The sequence below is a fragment of the Polyergus mexicanus genome, unplaced genomic scaffold, assembly GCF_030449975.1.
Source record: "Polyergus mexicanus isolate NDT 795.1 unplaced genomic scaffold, iyPolMexi1.0 SCAF_17, whole genome shotgun sequence".
Lineage (NCBI taxonomy): Eukaryota > Metazoa > Arthropoda > Insecta > Hymenoptera > Formicidae > Polyergus > Polyergus mexicanus.
In genome coordinates, this window is record NW_027223337.1 from 828,832 (window position 1) to 842,961 (window position 14,130).

Below are 14,130 nucleotides of genomic sequence, written 5' to 3' on the forward strand. Positions count from 1 at the left end.
GTGAGCGTGTTCGGTAAAGAAAGCGCTCAGTTATTGTCTTGTCAACACTCGACGTTGATTTGTTGGTTCTATAAGTAAGAGCCAATCACGTTCGATTACTACTGAGCTGCTTTTTCTATTTTGTATAGTTAGCGCCACCTAGATTCATTTTAGACTCGGCGGAACTACATGGCCAGATTCACTTTTCGGTGCCATGGTAAAACAGCCGGTTGGCCCACATGTCCATGCTAAATACATAATTGTGGATTAAAAATGGGGAGAAATATTATAGATTTATTAATATTTTATTAGCCGCGCGTGATGTTTTGTGATGTTTTATATATACGTATGTAAAATGAAATAAATCTTCTTAATTTTTTAAATAAATTTTTTCCTACTTTTTAAATATATAAAATGTGTAAAATATATTTATAATAATTTTTAATCAAGTAAAATTACATTCAAAAATGTAAGAAATATAAAAATTTTATAAAAGTTTTTTTAATTATTTATGCTTATATATAGATTTGTATATGTATAATAGTTTTTAATATGCATTGATACTGCTACTACCGTACCTACTCCAACTAAGTTCATAAATTAAAAAATTTATTAAATAATATTTAATAATAAATTAATTAATAATAACAATAAGTTATATTCGTTATTAAAAAGTTATAATTTGATATTGCTTAAATGTACTTGATATTTTTATTTCAAAAATAAGAAGAAAGTGTGAAATTTATTGTCAATATTTTCTATACATTGTATTTAAAAATTAGGAAAAAGATTATTAAAAAAATTAATTAAAAAAAATTATTTCATTTTATATATACGTATATACATAAAAATACTTCAATTATAATTTATTATCGCTGTAGTATATACACTAGAATGACAAAAACTTGGACTTATACCTCATATGTATACTTGGACGATACCAAAAAGAGGTCCGTTACTCGTAAACTGTTGGGTTTAGGGGGTCGAAACATATAGCGTTTTCGAATGTAGCAGGTTTAATCGCTCTCAGAGTGATTAATGACGTCATTGGATCGTCTCTGCCAATAAAAGACTTGAATTCATAGTAAAATATAGTGATTAATTGAACCTGACTGGGATAACCCGTTCATTCGAAAACTCTAATAGCATAGGAAATATAGGGAGCTTTTATCTTTTCTAAAATTTTTCTATTTGATAGCTAATCATATGATTTGTGTTTATATGTGTTTCTTACTAGAAACCTCTCATTGCCGCCAACGACACGAATATCACTGAGCTTGCGCAATATAAGTCAATCAAATTTAGGCACAATTTACCTAGCATTGTCTCAGTGGCTTTCCCCCGCAATAATTTGCTCGGTTCTTATATTTCTAGATCTATGTTGTTAACTGATCGCAGATCACAGCTGATTTGTGTCCCGTCACTGAATTATGCATTTAATTAACAAATATTGGTGAATATATCGAAATGTTATTAATATATGTAAAAATTTCGTGACTATAACACATATATATATATTTGTATATAAATTCGTCATCATATATATATTTATTCTGATATTTGTGATATATTTTTATCATCGCTTTTATAGATAATAATTATATTTTATAGATAATAACAATTATATTTTATAGATAATAATTATTATATTTTATAGATAATAATGTCTGCGATAAATATAAAAGCGCTCACCTGTGAGAAAGTCCTGAATTTTCTGAGATCGTTTGACACCGTGTTGACTGATTGCGACGGTGAGTGGAAATCGTGTGCGATTATGCGCTTCTACGATGATAGTTCTGTAGATATCTTTTTTAGGAGTGCTATGGATGTATATGACACCTCTGCCGAATTCGTCGGATGTGATGAATCTATTTCGCAAGCTTGGCAAACGAGTCTTCTACGTAACCAACAACAGTACAAAGACGCGCGATGATCTAGTGGAGAAATGCAAGGCTTTGAAATTCCAGGCGAATAAGGACGATATCTTATGCACTGCTAATTTGTCAGCTTGTTACCTACAAAGTCTAGGGTTTTCCAAGAAGACCTATATTATAGGTTCCGAAGGTAAAGTTCTATATGTTTATGAGAGAATCACGTGCTATAAAATATATTCTACGCTGTCATTATCTTTATATAGCAATTGCGAGGGAATTGGAACAAGTTGGTATCTCATATTATGGAATAGGGCCGGATATAATTAATTCAAATAGTCCATATTCAGTTTTTGAGAAAGATCCAGAAGTAGCTGCTGTTATAGTTGGTTTTGATGAGCACTTCAGCTATCCTAAAATGGTAAAAGCAGCCACCTATTTAAGTGACGCTAGTGTACATTTTATTGGTACCAATACAGATGAAAGATTTCCGGTCTCAAATGATGTTGTTATACCTGGTAAGTATCAAGATATTTTATATACTGCTGCATTAATTTATATATAATATACATAACAATGTATATTTCAATACATATTTCTATTAAACATCCGTAATTTTTTTCAATACAGGTACAGGAAGTTTAGTTAGATGCATAGAAAGTTGTTCAGAGAGGAAAGCGGTAATCATGGGTAAACCAGAAAAATATATGGCTAAGATGTTGAGGGAACGATCTAATATTGATCCCCAGCGCACTTTAATGATTGGAGATCGTTGTAACACTGATATACTTTTTGGAACTCGTTGCGGTTTTATAACGTTACTAGTCCTGACGGGAGTGACCGCTTTGTCAGATGTTGAAAAATGGAAGCAATCCGAACAAGAAGAAGAACGGAATCTTATACCTGATTATTATATAGATGCACTCGGCGATTTATTACCATACTTGAAAGAATTGGAATCTGAAATATTTTAACTTTATGATATTTAGTCACAAATTAAAAGGAAAATATGTACATCAAAACATATTCATAGTCAAAGCCGAGTGATAATATAATAATTTAGGGAGAGTATGCTTGTACATACGCAAAAAATTGCGCACATAAATATGTATGTGTGTGTACAAAATTATCCAACAGGTGTGACAAGACATTCTAGGTATTTTTGTCGATTATGTGTAAGTCATTGAGAACTTACTTTTTTGTATATAAAAAAAATTAATAATATAAATTATATATATATATATATATCTTGTACTTTATTACGATTTATTTCCAGCGAAAATATTTTCATCTTGAGAGAATAAAAGATTAATAAAATACGATTATATTAAGATCAAAGTAAGCGGAAAATTTGCATATTTCGAATACGGATTGAGGCGTGAAACGAACACAAGTAAATCTTTTAGTTTAAATTTTCCAACTCCATATTTATTTTAGCAATGTGCCTGTTATATGAAAAAGTACACCTTTTTTTCCTCAAAAAGAATGATACATGTTTTGGATGAGGTTGTAAGGGATAATGTGTGAAAGAGAAAGGAAGGAAAGCAAATTGGCAGGATGTATGCAAAAAGATCATGAGAATACAATATATTATTCAAATATATGTATGATAATGATAAACTTAATGGTAGATAGATAGCGAAAGAGAAAAGGAGAGATACAGAGAGATATTCGTAATCCTTACTTATATAGATTTATAAAACTCATAACAATGAAATATATTCAACGCGTTATATCATTATGATATACAAGAAGCGCGGTATTCATTTCATGTATTTATGTTTTTTTTTTTGCCTTCATATATGTATATCTGTGTGTGTCTGTATATATTTTATACTTTCTAAGTTTATCAGAGTCTTCCGAGTCTCTTCCTAATTTCTGCGAAGAAGAGAGTTAGAGATGCATGCCTATATCTTACATAGACACATCAAAATATTGATTTCAAAGAGTTTGAATCGTAAAATTTTTTAACAGCTAATCGTTAAACGGCTTCAATGTGTAGGTATTAATAGCAAGATAGCATAACATTCATCGCCAACATATGTAACGATCATAACGGGAAATATTAAAGACCCGTATCTTTTCATCATATTGATATAATAATCGGCAATGACCTTCGTCAATCGTCTTGGTATACTACACATTCTCTCCATTTTTTTTTTTTCCATTTCGATATACTGAAATTTTCTGTAAATCACAGTTTAGTCACGATACGTCGAAACGATATAACGTCTTTAAGATACGCTTTAATTTACGTCGCTTATGAGGATCGATAAATAAAATATAAATAATTTAGCTTCTTATACACTCTTTCGAACGTGGACTAGAGAAAGTTTGAATACGATAACACCGCTGTTAAAACAATCTTATTGGACACATATGTAACATTTTAAGTATTCTCTGCCTATTTTTTTACGTTGCATATAAAAATGTGTTGTCAGAATTTCTCTATCAATTTTATTTTTTGTATGATAAAAAAAAAGAGAGAAAGAAAAAGAATTGTGATTTTTCGAAATACGTAACGGTAAAAAAAAAGAGAGAAATATGCTTTAAGAAGGCATACGATCGCTTTTTCTTTTATTGCCGTATTACACTATCCTCTCGGAGGCAAAATTTGTATTCGTTTATACATCTCCATAAGGATCTTGGATCCTATGGACGATCAAACATCAATACAGCCTTAAAAGAGATATATATGCGTTTCGATATGCGCGACCACTTAAGTAGAATCGCCATCGGTTTACTGCAATCGAAAAGCTTATTTCTAAATGGTCTTAAACGCATATTTAAAAAAAAAATTATGCGCATAATTTTTATTTTTTTTAAATGTGCGTTTAAGACGTTTTTGTTAAGTAATCTCTTCAATTTTTTTTCTTATTCGTAGGGATCGTCGTCGCGCTTCCCTCTCATTCTCTATGAATTATTACGCATTAGTGATTATAGTCTTATAATTGGCACTCGCGTACTCGTAAGTAATCAAACAATTTTTATAATTTTTTTTTTTTTCAATCGCAGACAATTTAGATAACGGGGAAGAAAGCGGGATGATGATAAGAAGAATGAGGGATCCTACATAAAAACGCGATTCTGTAGTCATTCAATACTACTTTTGAAGAACTGACGAATATTTTACTTTTTCGCTATATTTACATTATAACGCTGTATATTATAACGAAGATTAATAACGAGCGATCCTAACGAGAGGGAGAGAGAAAAAGTTTTAATTTTTAAATATAATATAAATCAACGAATTTAAAGCGAAATTTTCTTATATAGCACTCGCACTAAGATCTTTTTGATATAGAAAAAAAGTCCGCATTTTATAATATATCCAATGATAAATTACGCCGCAAATATATCGGTATTTTTACGAAATATTGCTATAAGTGCGATATTAGTCAGAACATGGAAATTGAGAAACCTAATGATATGCTGTAATTTGTCAGTCAGTAAATGACTTACGATTATACAGGGTGATTCAAATATATGTCGCCCCGAACTTTGGAAATATTATATTCTTCCGCGAGAAATAATAATCTTAATTTTGAAATTTTGTATACATGTTTTTCTTTCTATTTTTCGTCGTACGAAAAATTTTTATTCCCGCCCTTTCAGCATCAATCGTTATTTTTTTAAGACAGATGTTTTGATTGTCTAAGACTCTGAGAAGCTAATCTTAATAGATTTCAGGAATGAAGAAAATATAAAAACACAGATACATTATATAAACATGTACTGTGAAAACGGTTGAATGAATAAATTACACTTTGTAAATTATATATTTGCAAACGCTAACCGATCAATAACTCGACATATACAATCGAGCGCCGTAGATTTGAATTACTCTGTATCTTTTAATGTGAACTAAAAAATAAAAAAATGTTCTTTTCTTTCTGCTAGAATATCGCCGGGGTGACGCTACCGCGATTATTTATGATTGTCGACGAAAATCGAGCATTACTATTTCATCCTTCGTCAAATGGACGAAATGGAGAGGATGCATATCATGCCTTCAAATATACTAATAAACTAATAGAAGAATATGTTATGCGATATGCGTGTTTGTGTGCGTATGAATATGCGTGCTTTATATATACAGGATATCCCAAAACTGGGTTCGCTTGCTTGCTCGATTACTTCCCTCCGATTATAATTCGATTGTATTTGAGGTCGAGTTTTCTTCCGTATGCGCCAAAATATCAATCGATATTATCAAATTGTAAAACTTTACAATTAAGAATTTAATAAATATAAAATCTCGAATGCGGGAATTAAAAATTTCAAGCAATCGCGAATAGATGATAAGGTTTTAATTCCAGTTAATTACTATTTTGGATAAAGATTCTATGACATGTGTTACGATTTTTTTTAAATTTCATTTTTTTAATTATACAGTTATTTAACTTTAAATATTATAGAAAATGAATATTATAATTATTATAATATGGTGTAACAAAACCTAAATCTTTATCTAAAAGAGAAGTAATCCACATCAGATTAATCAAATATATCTTGTAGTCGTGCGATTTTTGCGATACCCTGTATGAATATACACGTGTGGCCCTTACGTGCCACACACACACAGACACACACACACACACACATTCACGTTTAAAGATTAACAAATAAATACAGATATAGATACACACGCGCGTCGGGCTGTATGTATGTGTGTGTGTCCAAGCCGACGCGCCATAAACCTAGACCCGCATTTGTATCTCACATATTTAGCGTCCTAAATGCACAGTCTCAAATTCTCAATCTCATACAATGTACAATATGCGATGTTCTCATTATGAGACAAATAAAAGCCCGAGTCCCCCGACGATCGTTTTTAGCGCTAAATGCAAGATATAAACGCGAATCGTAACGAATCGGTATATCGTCTTATAAAATAATTAAATGAAAACATTTGTACTTTAGCAGTATAGAGCAGTCATTTTTTTTTGTCGTAGTTATTTACCCTTAATATCGTTATCTTCTCGTTTATATTATATTTTATACATATAATATATATGTAATATATATATATATATATATTTTTTTTCTTTAAGAATAATTCCCGCCTCCCTTGACACGCCGATACCATCATCCTTGTCGTCGTTCTCGTCTTTGTAAATAATGTATATATTATAATAATATGTATATAATAATGATGTGCTACGAACGGCCAAACTTTGAAAAACAACGTCAAGATAGAATTAAAAATTTCCAAATTAGCAAAACGTTAATAAAACGTAAATAATCTTTTTTAGTTGCGAGCTAGTGGCATCAAAATATTTCTCGCAAATTGATCTTTAGATCCGCAAATAAATAATGATATCTTTTATATAATTTCTTATCACTGATATAATTTCAAGCAAGAAAATTATTTCAATAAAATTTTCATTTCAACCTTAATAATTAGACAGCAATTTTCACTAAAAGAACGATTTTTCTTTCGTCAGATCTAAAGTTATAAAAAAGTGCGCGATGATTGGAACATTCTGTGTATGCATGTATGTACAGTGGCCAGTATATTTAGGAATAAGTGTTCATTACAATTCGGCTCACTATCTCTTTTTCTGTATGCAGAAATAAGAGATTTATTTATATAATATATATTTTATTTTATTTTTTTTTTAGTGTTCTAATAAATTGAAATATTTTTTTTTTTATTAGTACAATATTAATTTTAAAGATAGTGAAAGATATTTTGAAAATGTTTAATAAACAAAAATATCAAATATCTTAAATTGAAAAGAAAGTATGTTCACTATTTATATATTGACCACTGTTTACATATATCTCGAACATTTAATTTAAAAAATTTATAAATTGAAGTTTAATAACCATTAATTAAATTTAATAACGAAATATATTCGAGGAATCATTTTTTTTCTCTAATTTATCTTTATGACATAAACTAAAGGAATTGCGAATATAAATATATCCCTTTATGTACGCAAATATCGGATCCTTTTGGACGATTTGTATTGCTGTTTTTACTTTCAAACAATGCTCACATTTTTCTTCATCATACACCTTTAGACATATGATGGACGTAAATTTGCGCAAATGCAATCTAAAATCGATCTTTTCTTGATACGAAAGTATTGTGGCAAGGCGTTAAAAGTTTCTGAAATTGAACTTACATAACTCTTTGCAAACTAAATTTTATGACAAATAAACTTTAATTAAGTTTAATTAATCTCAATTAATTTCAGATGAACTTAGTTTTGTATATATATATATATATATATATATATATATATATGCAGCATTTCAATCGAAAAAGTATTTTTTTACCGAGCCGTTTGACATTAGATACTCAGAAATTAAAAAAAAAACGAAATAACATTTGATTAAATTTTTTAACAATGAATTAAATTGGAGAAAAACCTTGATAATTTTATACTGATAAAAGATTTTCATCGCGCAAATTTGAAGCCATTTCGTACATTTATGTATGTATTTATGGATATCAAAGAGAACGGATGTACATAATGTGCGCGCGACAGCGCATGTAACCAGATATCAAACAGAAGGGCAATTATTAAGTAACCTTAGCAATTATACGGGCGGATTTCACACAAGTATTTCGAAAACTGTCTAAATCATGTTACTCTTCTAACGTTTGCTCGACTTAAATAGCACCGCCGACGATAACGTTGATATAGATTATAATCAGTGTGTTATAAGTACAATCAGTATAATAATAATAATAATATCTATATCAATAATAATTATTATAATCGTTATAAAATAGTCATAATAATGACGATAGTAATAACGATAATAAACATATCGGTGATAATGATAATAGCGGTAGGAAGGGCAGCAATAATAATTAGATTTTAACCGCAATAATATTATTAATAATAACGATATTGATTATGCCAACGATTTTTATAAGTATATGTACAAATATTATAGCACCATGACCGAAATCTCGATTCTTCTCGAAACTTAAAAGAGACGAGCGAAAGATCTCAAATTAAAATCAAAAAGTGGCGAAAGGAGTGAAGGAGTGAACGAACCTTGCGTCTCAGCCAAAACGTGAAAGGGAAAAAGACAAAATTAAGGGATAGGAGAAAAGGGGAAAAGGATAAGATCGTCTTTTTAATCCGTTTAGCAAATTCAAAGAAATGAAGAAATAAAGATTCTTCAACACAATGGGTCAAGAATATATAAAAGCTAAATGTTGATGCGTTTTTTTTTTTTTATTATCGTATCGACCAATCATCGCGTTTACGCTATGAAAAATTAAAGGATCGCTGAAATCAGATTGAAGGGATCTTTCAGGATATATCGCCGAAAGTGGAACATCATCAATTCGCGCGCGAACGATGGGCAAGAACACAGAGGGACACTTTCGGCGCTACTCAAGGATGACAAAGGGCGATTGACCGGCGCCGTCGCTATGAGTTGGAGACAGATAGAAAGAATTATCTTTTTATCATAATGATACAATATTACTAATATTATTACTATGATGTGTTTGGCCGTTTAATTATATATATATATATATATCCAGCAACGCTCGCGTGAACATATCTTTTCGACTCATGATTGTTATCTCCTCGGCGAATAAGTTTTATGGGACTAGAAATTTTGAAGAATACGATCGTGCGTTATGAGAAAAAAGTGTCAATTCTGCGAAGAAGAGATTGCAATATTTGTAATATGTAAATATTTATTTGTCTATATTTTATATTTATATTTTCATGTCTCTCATTATTATATATATATATATATATGTTTCTCAATTACCGATACTGTGATGTAAAAAAAACTAATGTGCTTAAAAAAGTTCGCGGATCTCTTTTTTTTTTTATTACTTCATTCCTTTTTCTTCTAATTTCTTATGTCACCGGAACCTTTAATATTGAAAAATTACGCTGCTAAAATTTATTTTCCACAACTCTTCCAATTTTAACACACCATCGATGTCGATTCTTTCCATCGAATTTTATTCGGATATTTTTTTCCAGAATTCTATCCCTAAAATTCGGAAACTTCAATCAACAGTTTCCTTATCTCGCGACAATTGAATAAAAAGCGGAAACAATGACATATATGACGATCAATAAGTCAAGCCAAGTCACGCATGCTCGACATATTAGATCACGAAAGAACTTCCATCGCCGATTACGATGATTAGAATAAAAAAGCGAGAGAACACTACGATGTGATTGTTGCCTTGTAATCGCCGATACGGTCTACCTTGCGATTCGCTCGACATTAACGCGATAATTAATAGCTACTTCTTTTTTTTTGCAATATAGTTTCAATAATGTTCCTTTGCAATATATATATTTCTCCTATATATATTTGTATATATTTTCATTATTATATTAAACGATGATATCCTCTTTGTCCAATATATTAATTAAGTATGATATGTTTATTCACAACTTGATGTGAGCGCTTAGAAAGAGAGAGAGAGAGAGAGAGAGAGAGAGAGAGAGAGAGAGAAAGAGCGAGAAAAAGAGATAGAATGACGAAGATTGGAAACTTTTTTTCTTTCTTCCTCTAATATCGCAAAGACAGCATCTCCGATTCCTCTTTCGATTCGAGTGATAGCGATAATAAACCGGATCACATTATTACATACTTTAAGTACACCCGGTATATAGATAAAACAGTGATATCTATATTAATAAACTTCTTTTTTCTCTCTAATTCCATGAATGAGTATTTCGATGCATCCGCACGCGCGCGCGCGCGCACGCACACACACACACACACGCACGCACAACATGTACGCATATTCACAAACGCACAAATTGCGATTATATATCATTATGCATTACGCTAGTCATTGTCAGAGAGTCATTAGTGTTTAAAGTTTGAAGAGTCGGCCCGCGTTCGCTTCCGGATCGTTTCGCGCGGAAGCGCGACTCAGGTAGAATTTTCTGGACGTTGCATGTATGCGCCAATATATTATATACTACATATGCCATTATGTACGTGAAATAGATGTACGTTGTTTTTTTTCCGTCAGTAAATATTTCGCGATTAATTGAGGAACTTTAATAATCACCGAATCGCCAATTTTGTGCGTTCCGGTATTTTTTTGCGCGTGCCTCCGTGCGGAACGGTTTCCCGAAGCGCTACGCAATGATATATAATTGTGTGTGTGTATATATATATATATATATATATATATATATATATATATATATATATATATATATATATACATACACAATTATATCGACATATATAATTCGTTATTCTACTTGTCGAGTAATAAAAATAGAGATTGCATAGATTGAGATTCGTAGCGAATGCATCTATAAGGAGATACGTCTTATAAAGATCCCGAGCCTTACAACATGAAATTTGTATATGCCTCCTCTCTCGTCTTGTATATGATTTCATCAATTACACGCACGATAAATATATAGTTGCTTAATATGCACGCTCGCGCGTATGTTTCGTTATGTTTTACGTGGCTGTACAGTCACTCATCGTTCTTTCGGTGTCGCGACAAATCCAGGGATCGAAATTGATGATATTTCGGTAAATTTGACATATTTTTGAAGAATAGAGAAAAATGTGTATTCCGATATATAATATTTAACTTTATAAAGACAAAAATATGCGAAATTTAAAATTGGAATATAATTCTTTAAAAAAATGCGTAGTAATAATTATATTATTATTATATAAAATTATATGCAATTTAATTATAAAATATGTAATAAAGGAAAAGCCGCGCGCAATCCGAAAAAAAGCTGTTAACGAGATGTGATTTGAAATCAATCACTGCGTATATATCTGTAACATCGAAATTTCACCGATCCCGACTCCTGCAAGGGATACGAACGTACTCGGCGACGCTTAATACAGAGGGGAACACTTCGTAATCTTAATTTCTGATATGTCCGTTGAGTTGGTGTTGCTGTTGCTATCTGTATCATCTGGCCGATTTCCATTCTAGAGAAATAAGCCGCTCAAATGAGTGCTGCAGGTTGTATGTTTAAATCCTTAAACCTTAGACATAGTCGCAGAAAAAGAAACAAAAAGAGACGATAAAATCTTGAGCATGAACGGATGTTCATGACATACGATTTATGCATTTGTGCTTGGCTATGCGTCGTCGCGGCGGATAAAGCAACCACCCGTTAGGTGGCGCGGCGCAAAAGATACCTCCTTCGTCGATTGAGTATTTTATTAAGTACACACACTCGTCCGGAAACACGCGTACTGTATGCGTGTGGTATTGCCTGGCGAATAGTACAAAGCCGTTTCCGTTGAATTTGAGCAAATTGCGCCTGCCAATCTCTTCCTTCCCTCGAGCTTGCATGAAAATTCCTCAAAGCTCTCTCCTATTGCCTGCGCGGCTTTTAAAGATATAATCTCTTCTGTGCCTTCTTCCAATTATCTTCTATCATGATTCAAACGATCAAGATATTCTGGGAGCAAAATTAGCGGGAGTATCTCAAAAGATTGCCGTCGGAAATTCACGTAATCGCTATTTGAACTCGCCGTTTGGACAATCGACGATCTCATGTATATATATATATTTTTTCTTTCTTTATTTTTCTCAATTTTCTAATACGGCAAGCTTTTTGCGAGCTTTTTGCAACCAAAGATATTTTATTTCCCAAAGATATTTTATTCTTCGAACGATTGAAATATTTCACATTAGCGAAAATTGGCGCTAACCATAGACGCTATCAACAACCGTGGCTTCGCTTTTCTTTTCTCTTTAATTTAGCTAGTATATTTTGCGACAGACAATATCTTTATTTCTTATTCACAAGAGATATGTCTCATTTCTTGTTCCCATTCGCTCGTTCTTCGTTCAGTTTCGAATCGCGTTGTGATCATGTTTTGCCGTCTATGAATCAAAACGAATGATTCTTTAGATATTCAGAGTCTTGATAGCGCTGAGCAACTTGGTTTTTTGCCAGTATGGTATCGATACCATTCATCTCGTTGCACCTTATGTCTGTCAAAGAGACAGAAACAAGGCACGGATCATTAAGAGCAATCTGTAAGCTTACTATTCTAAATGTAAACCGCTCAGTGTGTATTAAAGTAACTACTATACTTGATTGTCATAAAAATTTATCTTTTAGCGTTGTAAACATTATTATTGTGACATAAATAACGGAAAATAATTATTTGACGACTTTATTTCGCGAAAATATGTATATCAGAAGGGTTTACTCATACGACCCGTTCGATTTTTTACTCATTTGTCGTCAAAGATCATCTCGTTGCAAGTCCCGTAATTGGTTAATTACCTCTTTTCATTGCAAATCCTCTTCGCACTTGGGAATGTCGAATATCTCGGCGAACAGCGGCGGTAACTTGAGTTTTGTCCAATTTCTGCGGAACCAATCGAGAAGGCTGGCATGCCTGGCGCCGAGCGCTCTTAACTCGGGTATCCTTTGCGAAATGCTGGTGACCGAGCCACCTGATCCCTCGCCGGAGGGACGCGCTGCTTGCACCCTCAGCGCCTCCAGCACACGATCCTGCAACCTTTGCACAGCCTTGACGTCGTTCAATCCCGGTCGCTCGCTCAGCAGCACCGCTGCCGAGAACAGGCCTAGCTCGGTGTCCGTCAGTTGGTGGGCGTTCAGCGACGACGTGACTTGCATCCACGCGGACACGAAGTCGAGCTGTCAAAAATCGTCAAAGTATAATACAGGAAATTACGACGATTGTAACACAAGCCCGGCTTGGTCTAAATATTCTCAGACATTCATACAACATATTTTATTGTTAAATGATCTCATTTTACGAGGAAAAAGAAGCTCTAATCTCACCTCGTACATCAATTCCAATTGCTGTCGAGTGAAGTAGGTGCCATCCTCAAAAGTCATCGAATTGTCGGTTGTCATCTTGGAGATATGGCAGAGCCACACTTCGAAGAAGCCGACTTTGATCAGGATCAGTTGATCATCCTGCGAGAGCTCGCAAAATCCTGGCATTCGTTTCGCGAACTCCACCACCCTCTGTACCGATGGCGTCACCCTCGTGGCGAACTGCTGCCACAGCCAGATCCTCTGCGATTCGACCGTCTCTGCAGTCGAGGACGCGGCTTCCGGGTCCACCGGACTAGCAGGCTGCGAAGAATTACTCGCCTAATCAGCAAGATTACAAATAGACCTGCGAGATTTTCTGCCATTTTCAGCGGGGAAGTCTTCGCGCTAATGAATTATTAATAATTAAGCTAATTCCATTCTATACAAAAAATATGATGCAACATTTTATAACGAAGGTATTCTTTTATCATCCTTTCCATTCAATTAGAAAAATTGTAATCGGGAATTAAAATATA

General features: G+C 32.8%; 2 protein-coding genes across 5 annotated transcripts in view; one reads left to right on the forward strand and one right to left on the reverse strand.

The window, feature by feature from the left end:
* Nucleotides 1-1,327: 1,327 nt before the first annotated feature.
* LOC138940583 (glycerol-3-phosphate phosphatase) lies at nt 1,328-3,039 on the forward strand. Of its 2 annotated transcripts, XM_070309593.1 has the most exons (5): nt 1,328-1,432; nt 1,637-1,730; nt 1,795-2,043; nt 2,117-2,368; nt 2,481-3,039. In XM_070309593.1, exons 2-5 carry the CDS (start codon nt 1,643-1,645, stop codon nt 2,822-2,824), a joined length of 933 nt encoding a protein of 310 aa, XP_070165694.1. In that variant the 5' UTR covers nt 1,328-1,432; nt 1,637-1,642; the 3' UTR covers nt 2,825-3,039. The 2 variants fall into 2 exon arrangements, with proteins under 2 accessions (XP_070165694.1, XP_070165695.1); XM_070309594.1 differs by lacking the exon at nt 1,328-1,432 and having other exon boundaries at nt 1,641-1,730; nt 1,782-2,043.
* A 5,075-nt stretch (nt 3,040-8,114) lies between these two features.
* Eip78c (Ecdysone-induced protein 78C) overlaps nt 8,115-14,130 on the reverse strand; it is a 67,281-nt gene continuing 61,265 nt past the window's right edge. For 2 of the 3 annotated variants that reach the window (XM_070309440.1, XM_070309438.1), the window contains exons 6-8: nt 13,616-13,933; nt 13,091-13,468; nt 8,115-12,792 (exon numbers count right to left, since the gene is read on the reverse strand). In XM_070309440.1, the coding sequence (XP_070165541.1) occupies nt 13,097-13,468; nt 13,616-13,933 (690 nt within the window). In that variant the 3' untranslated portion in view covers nt 8,115-12,792; nt 13,091-13,096. The remainder of the gene's footprint in view (nt 12,793-13,090; nt 13,469-13,615; nt 13,934-14,130) is intronic. The other variant, XM_070309439.1, reaches the window with a different exon arrangement.

What these genes read in the sequence shown, in the direction of transcription:
- LOC138940583 (XM_070309593.1), top strand. Translation starts at nt 1,643, where the DNA reads ATGTCTGCGATAAATATAAAAGCGCTCACCTGTGAGAAAGTCCTGAAT. An exon ending in CGTGTTGACTGATTGCGACG is followed by an intron (nt 1,731 to 1,794) that starts GTGAGTGGAAAT and finishes TATCTTTTTTAG; the next exon opens with GAGTGCTATGGATGTATATG. An exon ending in AAATGATGTTGTTATACCTG is followed by an intron (nt 2,369 to 2,480) that starts GTAAGTATCAAG and finishes TTTTCAATACAG; the next exon opens with GTACAGGAAGTTTAGTTAGA.